General features: G+C 42.6%; 2 protein-coding genes across 8 annotated transcripts in view; one reads left to right on the top strand and one right to left on the bottom strand.

Annotated features, from left to right (window-relative positions):
• Positions 1 to 793: 793 nt before the first annotated feature.
• PEG10 (paternally expressed 10) lies at positions 794 to 10008 on the bottom strand. The gene is given in 3 exon segments (XM_049784568.1): positions 794 to 2143; positions 2146 to 3350; positions 9902 to 10008. Coding segments are annotated over 3 exon segments (2376 nt in total). The 5' UTR covers positions 9907 to 10008; the 3' UTR covers positions 794 to 977.
• A 416-nt stretch (positions 10009 to 10424) lies between these two features.
• Positions 10425 to 13502, top strand: part of SGCE (sarcoglycan epsilon) — a 102048-nt gene continuing 98970 nt past the window's right edge. For all 7 annotated transcript variants that reach the window (XM_049784641.1, XM_049784633.1, XM_049784629.1 and 4 more), the window contains exon 1: positions 10425 to 10598. In XM_049784641.1, coding sequence (XP_049640598.1) covers positions 10490 to 10598 — 109 coding nt within the window. In that variant the 5' untranslated portion in view covers positions 10425 to 10489. The remainder of the gene's footprint in view (positions 10599 to 13502) is intronic.

Here is a 13502-nt window from a genome sequence, read left to right as displayed (position 1 = left end):
GGTTAACAATAATTCAGTCTCTTTTAAGAATTGGGTACAGGATGAGTCCTTTTGATTTTCCAGGCACTAGCCCTCATACATGATTGATAGGTGATCACATTTCACAAATATCTATCACATCTGGAGCCACCAATAGTCTCTGGTTACAAGGTTTAACACTATGTGGAAGCCATTGCTGGCATGATGATGTAAGGTGTTGTGATAAAACCATAGTTTTTGGGTACATGTGATTTGCACCAGATTGTGAAGGCACACTCTTAACATGCAAAAGTCCGTCTGAGAGGGCACTTCCTTCTCAGGCCTGAGGTGTTTCTGTTGCAAGGGTTTTGCCTGCTCCTCAGTCAGTTGCTGCTCCTTGAAATTAACGGAACCATGAAAGTGGAGTTTGAAGATGGTGAAGTTTGAAAGGGTGCAGCAAAAAGATCACGGAAGCCATTTCACACTGCACCAATAATTTTGGCTTCCTTCATAAGGCGTCGGTCCTCCATTGATGTCAAAAGAGTACCGAAACTGCAAAAAAAAAAAAAAAAAGAAAAAAAGAAAAAAAAGTCACGTCCTCCTCCTCTTCATCTCCCCCTCTATAAAGAAAACAGAAGTTCCTGTGTTTTCATCAGCTTTTCTGTAAATTCTCATTGAGGAATCTGGCAGCCTATAATTCAGATGGAACTCAGCAGGTAAAACCCAGGCTTTCCAGGATTCTCTGAAAAGTAAATGTGGATTTTTAGTTAGATTGGCAGTACAAGTAGAACACTGAGAGATAATTGTTGACAGCCTAATTTCCTCAGTGTTGAAAAACTTTTGGTCTTTTTAGGATGTGTACCAGTGTAGAGTGGTCCTGGCCTTCTGTGACCGACATCTTAGGACATGCCTGAGGTTGGCCTAAAGACACAGAAACCAGTTAGTTTTGTAGTCACTGATGGGGTAGCTGCACAGGAATCAATTTTGAGGGTAGAGATCCTGAAAAACATGAAATAAGTTTACATGGTGCTGTAGGACGGTGGCGGAGGAGGTGGTGGCGGTGGCGGCGGTGGCTGTGGAGGTGGATACTGGGGTACAGGAGGCTGGCGGTACCAATGAGGATTCCAAGTGATCATCACGGGAACATAGAGTGATCGGCCATGTCCATCTCGTCCCACAGGGTACCAGGCGAATCCTACTGGGTAGGTCGGGTATGTGGCATAAGCAGGGTACGAGTGGAATCCAGGTATTTGAGGTACATATTCAGCATATGTTGCAAGGTGAGCTTGGTCATCTAAATTTGGAATAGAGAGTCGTGGATACTGATTCTGGATCGTGAAGTTGTTGGGAGCTCGGCAATCGTAAGAAACTTGTAGTTTCCACCCTCTCTTTACCTGGAGAACTTGGGCTCCATTAGGTGCAATTGTTGGAGTAATCAGCCCATCTTTCACATTTCTGGCCACAAAATCTCGAAGTGCTGCCATTTCAGATTCCGACAGTGAGTACACGTGCCCACTGGGAATGCTGTGTGCTCCAGGTATCATTTCTATGGTGGGGTCAATCAGGCGGTGATCTGGGTAGATGTGTTCATCTACTGGAGTGTACACATTCTGTACATAGTAGTACCTCATTGGCTGGTAAACTCTGTATCCATCGAATGGGTAATAAAATGAAGGTTGTGCTGGGAATGGTGGTGGTATCGGCGAATACATCCGACAATGGTATCGGCAGTAATCAGAATCGAAGATAATTGAGCGGCTGCTCCATGTGATGTTAGGATCATGTGTGCTCAGCCAACGCACTCCGAGGACAACAGGAAAGAAGGGAGACTGTGTCACATCGAATGACAGCACTTCACGGTGGTCTCCCAGGTCAACTATCAGGTCATGTGTTTCGTGGACAACTGGGCCTGATGCTATTGGACGACCATCAATTGCTTCAACGAGTATTGGCCAGTCCTTGACTCTTAGAGGAATTCCATTTTGGGCAACGTATTCATGATCGATGAAGTTGCCAGAAGCACCAGAATCAATCATGGCTCGGACAAACAGCGTGTGTCTGCCAGGAAGATGAATCTGGAGCATAACTTGCAAATGCGGAGATGAGACATCATCTTGTGGGGACCTTATTATTTCTGGCCCGGTCGCTGAAGGTCCCTCTACAGCGGGGCCGGGGAGTTTCCCGCCGGTGAAGCCTTTGAAGCCTTGGCAGGACAATTGTCGGCATAGTGACCTCCATTCCCACAGTAGAGGCAAAGGTTCAGCTTTCGGCGTCTTTCTTTTTCTTCCTGGGTCAGCCGCATGCGGGCACCTCCCACAGGCTCAGTTGGATCAATCTGCTGCTGGCTTGAGGCATGAGGCAACACCAGTGCTTGGGGTGGGGAGCGTGGCTTACGAGTTGCAGCAGCTCTGGCTAGCCTTCTCTCAATGTGGATGCACTGGCCGATGAGCGCAGACAGTGACTTGGCAACTTCCAGCTGAGAGAGCTCTGCTTGAATCTGGTCACTGAGGCCCTCGTGGTACTGGTCAATCAGAGCAGGTTCATTCCAATCCAGGTCCTGTGCAATCATCTGGAAAGCATTGGAATAATCGACGACTGACCCCATGCCTTGACGCAGTCGTCTGATCTTGCGTTTGGCAGCCTCTCGTCTCTGAGGGTCTTCAAAGACATGCTTCATTTCGGTCATGAAGGCTGGGTAATTATGCATCAGGTAGTGGGACCGCTCCAGCTTTGCAGAGGCCCAGCGGGCAGCGCGGCCAGTCATCATGCTGGTAACGAAGCAGACACGAACCCTGTCAACTGAGAAATCTCTGGTGCTTTTTTCCATGAATAGCTGGCACTGGGACATAAAAGGAACCAGCATGTCTGGGTTGCCATCAAACTTCTCTGGAAGGTCATCTGGACACTCTTCCTCGAGGGGAGTTGGTGGGGCAGCAGCAGCTGCAGCACCACAGAGCTCGATGTCATCCTCCTCTTCTTCCTCAGGAGGGGGCTCTACCTGCTCTCGAAGGGAGGAGTTCTCCTCTGTGAGCTTCTGCACCTGATTCTGCAGGTTGTTGTTCTCCTCAGACTGCTTCATGACCTTTTCTCTTAGGTTGTTGATTTCCTCAGAGAGATTGTCTTGTCTACAGTCCAGATGGGAATATTGGGCCCGTTGCCCACCTTGTGAGGAGGATGATGATGAGGAAGATGAGGATGAGGAATTGCAGGAGGAGGAGGGCTTGTTCTGGTCGTTTGGGGGCGGTGGAGGAGGAGGAGGTGGGCAATCCGGCCCCAGGTTGACGGCTCTGGCAGGAGGAGACCTCCCGCGTGTATGGTCGCTCCTGTGGAGGCCTGGATCCTGGCTTCCTCTTCCTCCCCTCCTTCGCTTTGTTTTCAAAAGCTTTTTGTTTCTGTAAATGAGTATAAAAACAAGCTTAATTAGGATAAATGCAACATATACTTTCCAAAAAAGCACTACACAGAGATCTTAGCATTGTAAAAATCGACAGAATACTTTAAATACATGAGTATTTAAAATATCTATACTTTAAATACATGAGTATTTAAAATATCTATACTTTAAATACATGAGTATTCAAAGTATCTACTACTAAAGTACTTTAAATACATGAGTTTTAAAGTACTTAAAGCTAAATGCACTGCTCACATTAATAGCTAATAAACAAAAGTTCTGAATAAAGAAAACAAGCTAATCAATTAGGACAATAGATAACAGCACCCTCTTTTTGATGTTCAAATGACCTTTTCATTTTCAATAGTCACCTGTTCATTATGATTCAACAAAATATTAATTTATGAACAGTATGGCTACTTTATTGACTATTAAAGAAAGCTGAAACTCTCAAATAAATAGTTTTGAGTCCAGAGAACAGGTCACAAAACTTTAAATGTACAAGTAGATATTTAAATAAATCACATTAAATAAGCCAGAATTATATATTATTAAGAAATTACATGAAAAACATTTAAAATTTCAGTCATTGTTAAGGAAACAAATAGAAAAAAGAGGGGTATGCATTAAACAGTCACAATTTAGTAAGTGGGTACAGGGGAGGAAAGGCAAGTATTTTCATCAACTGTCATCACCACCCAAATCCAGAAAGTAATAGGTTATCAAAATAATTACTACAACCACAAAACCCACAATTTTTTCTAAAGTGAGTTTCCGCACCATAATTTTTTCCCCAAAGAGAATTCATAATGGGACAGAAATGGCAATGAGCAATAACATGTGTATGATCAATGTTCTACATTATGCAGTCACGTTTCAACCAAGGTATTAAAGGAGGAGCTGGTTTATAGAATGTGACACTCAAATAAGTCCAATAATAGTATACCTCAGCTTTATAATGATTTAATTATTCAAATAAAGCACATAGTGAGCTTACATGTATTATTAGCTAATAACAGTACAACTATTAAAAATAAAGCAAAGTAGCTTTCTGTACAAAGGGGCTGATACTAAAATAGGGAGGGAATACAACTATAGCAACCTGATTATTTCTCACGTAAAGACATTATAAACATATTTGTTTTTAAACATGGAATTGTCTAAACAAATCCAGGGCTTCATGTGTCTTAAAGGTCAGTTTAAAATCAAGACTTATAAACAAGATTTGTTATTAAAGATTCACATTATTTTTTGTAATGTTATGGCAGGATAAGTTGTACTTTTAGAGGTGAATGGAAATGAGGGGTCCTTTATTTTGTACATTACATTACAAATTTAAAATAAGACCAATCATCAGTCATTTATGGAATCTGTACATGAATTTCCTCAAAATAAGGCTAAATAACTTAGAATAAACTTAAAGCTATTGGAAGTAACTTTAGAGTAGGATATTTTGTTTTTAATAAATATTTAATGACTATCAAATTCTCATTTGGAAAACAGAGAAAAGAATTCAGAATTTAAATTCATAATATACAGAATAGATTGCTTTTTCCAAAGTGTTAACTTAGTATGGTTACCTATTCTGATGTATAAACATCAAATTAATTATGTATAATAAAACAACAAATATTAAGTGTTATTTGGAGAAGTTAGATAAAATATATTTAAATCAACAGAGTACAAGAGGAAAAAAAAGAGGGAGGGTGGTAATCAAACATGATTGATAACGCAATTACCAGCCCTATCCTATACTCTCAAGAAACAAATCTCCACTTCTATTGCGTCAAACCTGCCACACCCATCCTAAGCTTTGCTGAAATAAAATCAGGGAGTGGCTATAAAGTAAGCAGAATTTTTAAGGGGCACAACTGAAGTGTCAATTTAATAGTTTTAATTTGCTATTTCACTACTTTAATAATTTAGGCTATAAAAATCAGTAGTTGATAGTCAAAATAAAAGATTCATGTTTGGGGAATAAAAAAACAAGACTGCATTAATTCAGTTTTATTTCCAGCTCCTTAAAGGCAATTAATTGTATAGGTGACACAATATAAAGACACAATAAAGCAATTTTATTTATTAAATAATTGTTTGAATATTCTATTCAAATCATTGAACACAGGACAGGTGACTCAGCTGCCATTTCTGTCATACTTTTAAGAGTTCTGAGAAGGCATTCACAGCATGGCCTGGCACAGTGTGATCCAGGTCGGAAATGTTAACACCTACGTGTCAATCACAGTCACTGGGGTGGGGCCCTTATTGAGGCCCATGTCTGATGGTTTTAGTATCTGTAAAATGCAATGATAGGACAGAAATTACAATATATTAACAAACCAGCAATTAATCACTATACTGTTTAGGTAAGCAGAAAAATTAAGTAAGGGTTTACATTTTAAATGTCTGGTAGACAGTAAGGTAAACAAAAGTAAAGCATGGAGTAAGGACACAGGGAGGAGAAGGGCGGCTACATTTACAAAACTTGGGGACATATACTCCTACCCCAAAGAACATTTTTTTTTAATTCAGCATTTTCAAATTCAGAGCCTTATAGGCATACAAAGTCATGGTTTGAAACAAAGTCACCTTTTTGTTCTCAGGTCCTTACTCATATGGGTCTTAATTTGGGATAGGTCTTTAAATTCTACAAAGATAACTGCCCAGAGTTATCTATGCCAGGGGCTATAATTTTGGAGTGGCACTCTAAATCCTAAAGAGTCAACTGCCCAGAGTAAATAAGTATAGCCATTAAGTGATAGGTTTAGGCAGTCAGTTTATCTGTTTAAATTTACCAAAAGTTTTAATAAGTTTAAACATCAAATAAAGCTCCAAATAAAGTGATACCAGGAGCACTGTGATTGACTTGATTTGAATTACAAAACTGTAATTACTTCTAATCCCCTATTAGGGGCTTGTCTGGGAAGGTTTTCTTAAAACCTGAAAAGACTAGTCGTCACCTCCGACTTGATGCTACTTTTACATGTAGAAGAGTCCAGAACTAGTTTATAGCAAATAATGATTTGATTAATCTTTGACTCTTCAGAATAACCTATAAATTTCTATTCCCCAAACATCCCAACAAACAATAAAAGAAAAAATAACCTACATCACATTAAGCATTCCATTAAAATATGACACTTGATTAAGCAACGTTTTAAATTTTAAATAGAAACACACATTTCATTAAAATAAATATCAACATTGTTTTGAACTCTCTGAAATTAGAATACCCATAGAAGAGGGTGTCAGGATAGCAAGGAAGTAATGAAAGCCTGCACATTGTTTTCTGAAAGCTGTAATTATGCTTCATATAGACTGCATATTTGACTGGAGGGGCTAAGGTTGGTGGGGCGTGACAAATACTTGGTATATATTTGTCCAAATATTTTGTGAGTCAAAGCCCCTACATCTCACCTTTGATTTCTGGTTCATGGTTTATAATATATCGAACCAGGGTTTCTATATTATGTTTCTTTCTTTATTTAGAAACTTATACATGGTACTTCATATGGGCACTAAGGCATACATTTGTTTTCTATAAAATTTTAATAATGCCAGCATAAGGTCTGTATTTTGTAGTGTAATTATATTACACAAATTTAAAAGATGACAAATATGTACCATTAAATAGTCCACTTGACCCAAATGTAAATAATTACCTTTTGCTTTTTATTTTAATAAAGGTAATTATCTTGAGTATTTTTTTAATTTTTATCTTGAGTATTTTAAAGTTAACTTATCTGTTGTATGTTTTAATTACAGCTTACATTATTGGAGTTTAGATGGCATACTTTCTTCCTAAGATCCTGCTAAATGAGAGTAATAAGAAAATACATGCATTGGTCAACGCAGGTCAGCAAAGCATCATAGGTCAGACAGAACCAGGAGTAAAAAGCAGAAAATACCTGCAGACACCAAGAAAGACATCAAATCAACTAATTATCTTGGGTCATTTAACACATTTAATGAGTGTCTACCACGTGTCATGCACAATTAATAAATATGTAGGCAAATTAGTCAGGGCTAATCTCCTAGAATTTCTAGGGGATTAAAAGTCAGTTTCACAGACACACAAAAAAGTGCCACATCCAGGCTCAAGGAAATCTACCATCACCTATTCACCACTTAAATCTCCCAAACAGTTCTATTGGTCCCTTTTTTCTCCATCCAATTCCAGTCCGTTTTACCACAAAAGTCCACAAGTATCTCAACAAATTTCATAAATGTAAATTAAAATATTTTTTAATTTGTAGTAAAAAAATATTTGGCTTGATGACCGTTTAAGGTAATCAATCAGTGTTAGTTGAGAAGCAACTTTTATAACCCACTATCATCAGTTTATATTAGTGGGACTTGTTCTTGGATCTGCTAAATGCTTCAATGTCACTTTGAATGAGTGACGTCTGATTGTTCTTATTTATCATTCTCATATTTAGGAGACACCAGTGAATCAAAAAGCCAACATCAGTGAAGCACATAAACCGCAGGAAGGCGGGGCTGGACATCCAGACAGCAAAGGCGGCGCAGGGTGCGTGTGTGTATGTGTGTGTGTGTGTAAGGTGGGAGGGGCATGGGGGCTCCCAATGCGCAGGCGCCATCAGTCCCAGGGAGGGGGGCTGGGAGGCAGCTCTGAGGAGACGATAGGGGAGGGGCCGAGCGGGGGTGGGGGTGGCATCAGGAGGAGGGAGTCACCTCAGAAGAGGGACTCTGATAAAGGTGGGGCCATCTGGAGGGTCCTCCTCAGTGGCGAGGCTGATGGAAAGGTGTGGGGGGGATTGTAGAGAAGACATCTCCAGAGGAGGGAGGGTCTCAAGAAAAGGCGGTATCCTGGAGGCGCCATTCTGAGACAGGCAGGCTCAGGGGGGGTGGAGGATCCTGAGGATCACGTCACCAAGGGGGCGGGCTCAGGAGGAGGAGGCGTGGCCAGAGGAGCACATCAGCCAGTGGGGCGGGCTCAAGAAGAGGAGGCGTGACCAGGAGATCACGTCAGCCAATGGGGGAGGGCTCAGGAGGAGGAGGCGTGGCCAGAGCCGTAGGGCCTGGGCAGGCGGGGCTGGAGAGGAGGAGGCGCGTGCTGGGGAGGCGTGTGGCTGAGGGAGGCGCGTGGCCGAGGGAGGGAGGCGCGCTCCGAGGAGACGCTTGGGGGAGCTCTGGTGCCTCTTGGAACAGGCCCGCTAGAATGGGCGGTGCAAGTCTGCAGGCTGAGCCTGGCTGCAAGCCCCTCCTCCAGGTTCAGTTCAATTCATGCAAGGAAAGCCATCTTCCAGCCCCCCCAAATGCAGTCGTCCCCCTCCTCCCCCCTCCCGTGCACGGCAAACCAACAGTTCCACAAACTGTTGCTGGATGCCAATCTCACAATCGCGCCACCGCTCCAACTACACCGCCACTCAAGCGCAACCAGAGGGAGGCAGCCCGCTCTGCCCAGCCCAGCATCCACAGATTCCCTCGGGGGCAACGCAAAATCACGGCCCCTCCACTCCGCTTCAATCGCTGGAATGGTGCGGGCAGAATGTTAAGCATTCATTTTTTTTTTTTGCCCGGGGCTCCATTTTGTCTAGCAGCACCGTCATGCAGAGAAATGTCCTGGAAAAAAAAAATGCACGCGCATACACATAACACAGTGGGAGCCATTCCAAAAGGTGCCTTAGAGACACAAAGGGTGGGGCTCTCCCAACCTCAACCCCCCAATCCCCCCACCCCAAGGCCAGCTAAGACTTTGCGTCTGCAGCTCGAGTCTCTGGGACTGATATATATTTATTATATTTGTCTTGTAAAAGCAGAGCAGCTCGTGGACCTCTGCATCGATGTGTTACTTTGCAGGGCATTTTCGACATCAATTGGTCTGCAGCTCATGGACCTCTGCAGGAGCTGTTTCTCCGAGTGCAATGAAGCACCGTTGGGAGTGTTAATCTTGGATCCGGGGTGCTCATCTTTTTATTTATTTATTTTTTTTTGCACCTCCAATTATGTAGTTTATTCGAGTGCAAAGCAGGCTGCAGCCCATCTTAGTTCGCCCCGATGGGTCGTGCAATTAAAGCACCCATCAGCGTGGAGCGCTAAGGAGCTAAGCTCCCACGGGGGTGCAGGACCATAGACTCGTGCACCCCGTTCCTAGTTCTAAGCGCCTCCGAAGGTCTTAATAGTTGTAGGCGCGTGCAAGTGCCCCATTAGGCCTGTTAGTGCATTATTGGGTTTTGCACTTAACGAGTTGGAGAATGGAAGCGCCCCGTTACTTTGCAGCGCTTGTAGCGCATTCCGGACTGACGGGAAATCGGGAAGAGACAAAAATCGGTCTGCAGCTCCTGTCTGTCCGCAGCTCATATTTTTTGGTCTACAGCCCACTTGGGGAGACCCGATGCAAAAGAAAGCCTTGAAGGCTAGATTTCTCGATTTGCATCGCCGATGAAGGCGTGACACGATTTTCGTGCAGACATTCGTGGGGATTGCTCAGATTCGTGGGGTCTCCCTCCAATCCCGCGAAACCCCCGGGGAAGAGGGGGGAATGAATGGAATCTTAAGAAGAAGAAGAAGAAAAAACATCCTCACCGCATACTCACCACGCGAGGACTCCTCTGCGAGGACAGAAGGACGGAGGGACAGAGGGACGGACGGACAGACGGCTTGGGGGGCTCACACCTGTGCCAGGCGTGGGCACGGCTTCCAGCCGCTGCACTCACAGCGGAGCTCGCTGCGAGGCTGGGTGGGGGGGAGACCCCTCTCTCCGCCGCTCCTTTCCGTTCCAATCCGCTCCGTCCGTCCGTTCTCCGAAGGCTCCTCGGGGGTTTCTTCGACACACACCAACCAAAGTTGAAGCGCGTGTACTCGCAGCGCGGACTGGCGGGCTTATATAGGCTGCGGCGAGGAGGGGGCGCCGCATCCCAGCGTGCCTCGCGGGAGAGGGGGGCGGAGGGGGGTTGGCGGGCGGGGGGCTGGGGCGGGTGGGGGCTGGGGGGCGGCTGCGCTTCTGCAGGCCTGCCGCTAGGGGGCGCACGGGGTCCAGGCGGGGTGCTGCAGGCGGCTGGCTGATGCTCCACGAAGCGGCCGAGCTGGAGGGAAGAAGAAAGGGAGGAGGGGCAGGGCGGGAGCTCGAGGACGGACGGACGGACCGACGCGCCAGGCCTAGGCAGGCCAAGGATGCCATTGCCTTGGTGGTGGGAGCTGGGAGACCCTTTGGCTGGCCCTGGACGGGGTCGGGGGACACGCAGGATGAGCCCCGCGACCACTGGCACCTTCTTGCTGACAGGTTAGTGGCCTGCGCGCGATGGGAGGTTTGGGGGGGCCCAACAGGCCAACGCCTTCCCATCCCCCTTTGCTTGGGTTTTGGGGGGACCTCGACGCATTAGCTCAGAGGTGTCTTGCCCCTCTCGTCCCCCTTCTGCAGGACAACGCACACCCTACTGCTTGGACCCTGTTTGTCCTTTCTGAAGCTTGACCCCTGGCCCTTTTTTTCTTTCCCTTCTGCACCCCACGGCCACTCCCTGTCTGGAACAGGCAGAATTCCATTTCTAGTTCTTCTGCACCCCACTCTCTGCCTCTGCCTCCCCTTTCCCAACCTGGGTGCCAGTGGTGGACCTTTGCAGATTTGTGTGTGTGTGTGTGTGTGTGTGTGTGTGTGTGTGTGTGTGTGTGTGAAGGAAAATAAAAAGGCAAAAAGCGGGGGTGTAGAGCAATTTAGGGAGCGTTACCCCTAATATGCGGCTCGAGGCCCACAGAGCCATAAAGGATGTGCCTTCTCTGAACAGACACCACTACTTTCTCCTTTAATGCAATCCGGAGAGAGAGAACAGCAAATGGTGCATAGAAGATCCAGTTCCCCTCACTTGCTAAGCCCCCTGTCTGGGCAACTGAATTCCCATTTTTTTCTTACTTATTATGGAGCTGAGATGTGGGATCTTGAAAGCCTGGAAGCTTAGACGGCCGGCCATTCGGGTCAGGGTTGAGCCTGGCTCAGAGAGAGATAGAGCCGCTGCAAACAGCAGTTTGCCCCACTGAGAGCTGAATTTTTCAGAAAGCCGAGATGATCGGAAACAGCTGTGGACGGCAGGCTTCACTGGCTCCCAGCTATGGCCTTTTTGGTGGTGATTTTGAGGTTTGCGTGGAGACCTCGTTTTCTCTGCAAAGCTACCTCTTTTTCTCCCCCCAAATCTTGGAGAGTGAATGAATACTTTCAGTCCCTGTAAACACATGTTTAATCCTTTCGAATGTGTTGTTGAGATTCAGCCACAATTATGTGTACGATTTATGTATAGATACATACATATAATATCCATATATATGTGCATCTAAGCATATTTTTTTTTCTGTTAGGGAAAATTACAGTGAAAACCTATCCCAAAATACTGATGGGGCAAGATACTTAAAAATAAGTAACAAAGAAAACCTTAGCACGGATTTCCACTTAAGCATCCGAGCGCTAGGCACTGAGAAAAACAAACAACTAAGTCTGTTGATAACCATAATGAAATAATTTTAAATGGCAAACCAAATTGCCTACAACTGAGTATGAGCCCTGAAACACAGATGAAGCGCATTTGTATTAGAACACTAAAATTGAGCATATTTTAGTAATAGTGCTGGCAAGAGTATTTTTTATACTTAAGACATAATAATAATTTGGTCCATTTTGGGTGACAAGGAGGCAGGGATCACACTTTAAGAATAGACAAAACTGCCACATTTACTGAGATTTTACTCTTTACTACAATAAAAATGTTGGCCTCAGAAACATGAATGACATGCAGATTTCCAACAACGAAAGATTTTTTTTTTTAAATGAAGTTGAGAGAACACAATCATACTTTTTGAAAGTAGCTTTTAGTCTTTAGGCTTCTTATCTCTTTCTGAATCATTTCTGGGTTTCTCATGTTTACTAACATCTATTTTGGTGATCCGACGGACTGATGATACTTAGCTTCTTATTCTATAAAATCACCTTTCCTGATTGTTAATTGATATTCAATCATTTTCTAAAAAGTGAAATAAAGACATATAGTTTGTAAGGAAAATTCAAGATTAAAAAATCTGCTCCAAGACTTTTAAACTTTAAGTTTTTATCTATTTGATTTTTTTATTCAAAATGTTACTAGAACTCTTTCAGTAAATTAAGTTTTAGTATTGATTTTTTATAATAAAAGTAATTTTGAGTCACTTGAAAATTTAGAATTCTAGAAAAATGGGAAAAAAATGAAAAATTACCATTCCCAGTAATCTGTTTGTTCTGAGGTAACTCTGGTAAACATTGTGGAGTTTACTTTTGCAAAATCTCTCTATGCATTTTTGTAACTAAGTAATTTATATATTTTTATAAAGTTGCAAATGTATAATTTCTAAAAATTAAATATGGAATCAAATCCAGTTACTTCCATTATTTCCAAGGACCCCCTATATTTCATTTCACATTAAATTTGTAGAATTTGTTTCTCAAATGAAACAATATTGATCACTTTCTCAATTTAAATTTTAAGTCAAAGCCATAAAACCCTCATGAATAAATATTTAAAATAGAGGACTGAGAATTTCTTCTGATTTACTATTCTAAATAAAATAGTTAAATTTTTAGTGTATGTCTTTTTTTATTTCTATTCCTTTAGAAAGAAAAATAATTTAGTTTTCTTAGAACATAATTTTCGGTGAAAAAGTATAGATAAGTAATTAAAACATTTTAAAATCAAAATAACAAAACATATTCAAAATAAAGCAAAATCTATTAATTATAAATGCTTAAAACAGCATGTTTGTATTATCTAAGGCAAGAACAACAATAACAAAAGCATGATAAGCTAATTCCCATAATTAAGAGATAATGATTTTAATGTCACTTTTTGTTTAGTACCTTGAGTGAATTTTGAATTTTTCTCAGTTATTTGTTCCCATTGTTGACTATTTCTTACCTACTTTGCAAAAGATGTACAAATGTGCATTATTTGTTTTCTCATATAATAATTGAATATTTGAACACTTTCATTGTTTAATGAGAATTTGCTTTAAATCTAGGAAGCTGTTAATTTAGAATCTTTTTAAACTTTTAGTTTGCTAAGAAAAAATGTATTCAAAGAAAAGAGATTTTTACTTTCTAGATAATAACTGGACATAATACTTGGACCACTTCCTATTTTTTGACAATTTGTCATGTGTTGTGAAATTCTTG

Source organism: Suncus etruscus, chromosome 1 (assembly GCF_024139225.1).
Source record: "Suncus etruscus isolate mSunEtr1 chromosome 1, mSunEtr1.pri.cur, whole genome shotgun sequence".
NCBI lineage: Eukaryota > Metazoa > Chordata > Mammalia > Eulipotyphla > Soricidae > Suncus > Suncus etruscus.
Note: the sequence above shows the minus strand (reverse complement) of the source record. Positions and strands in the feature narration are given on the sequence as shown.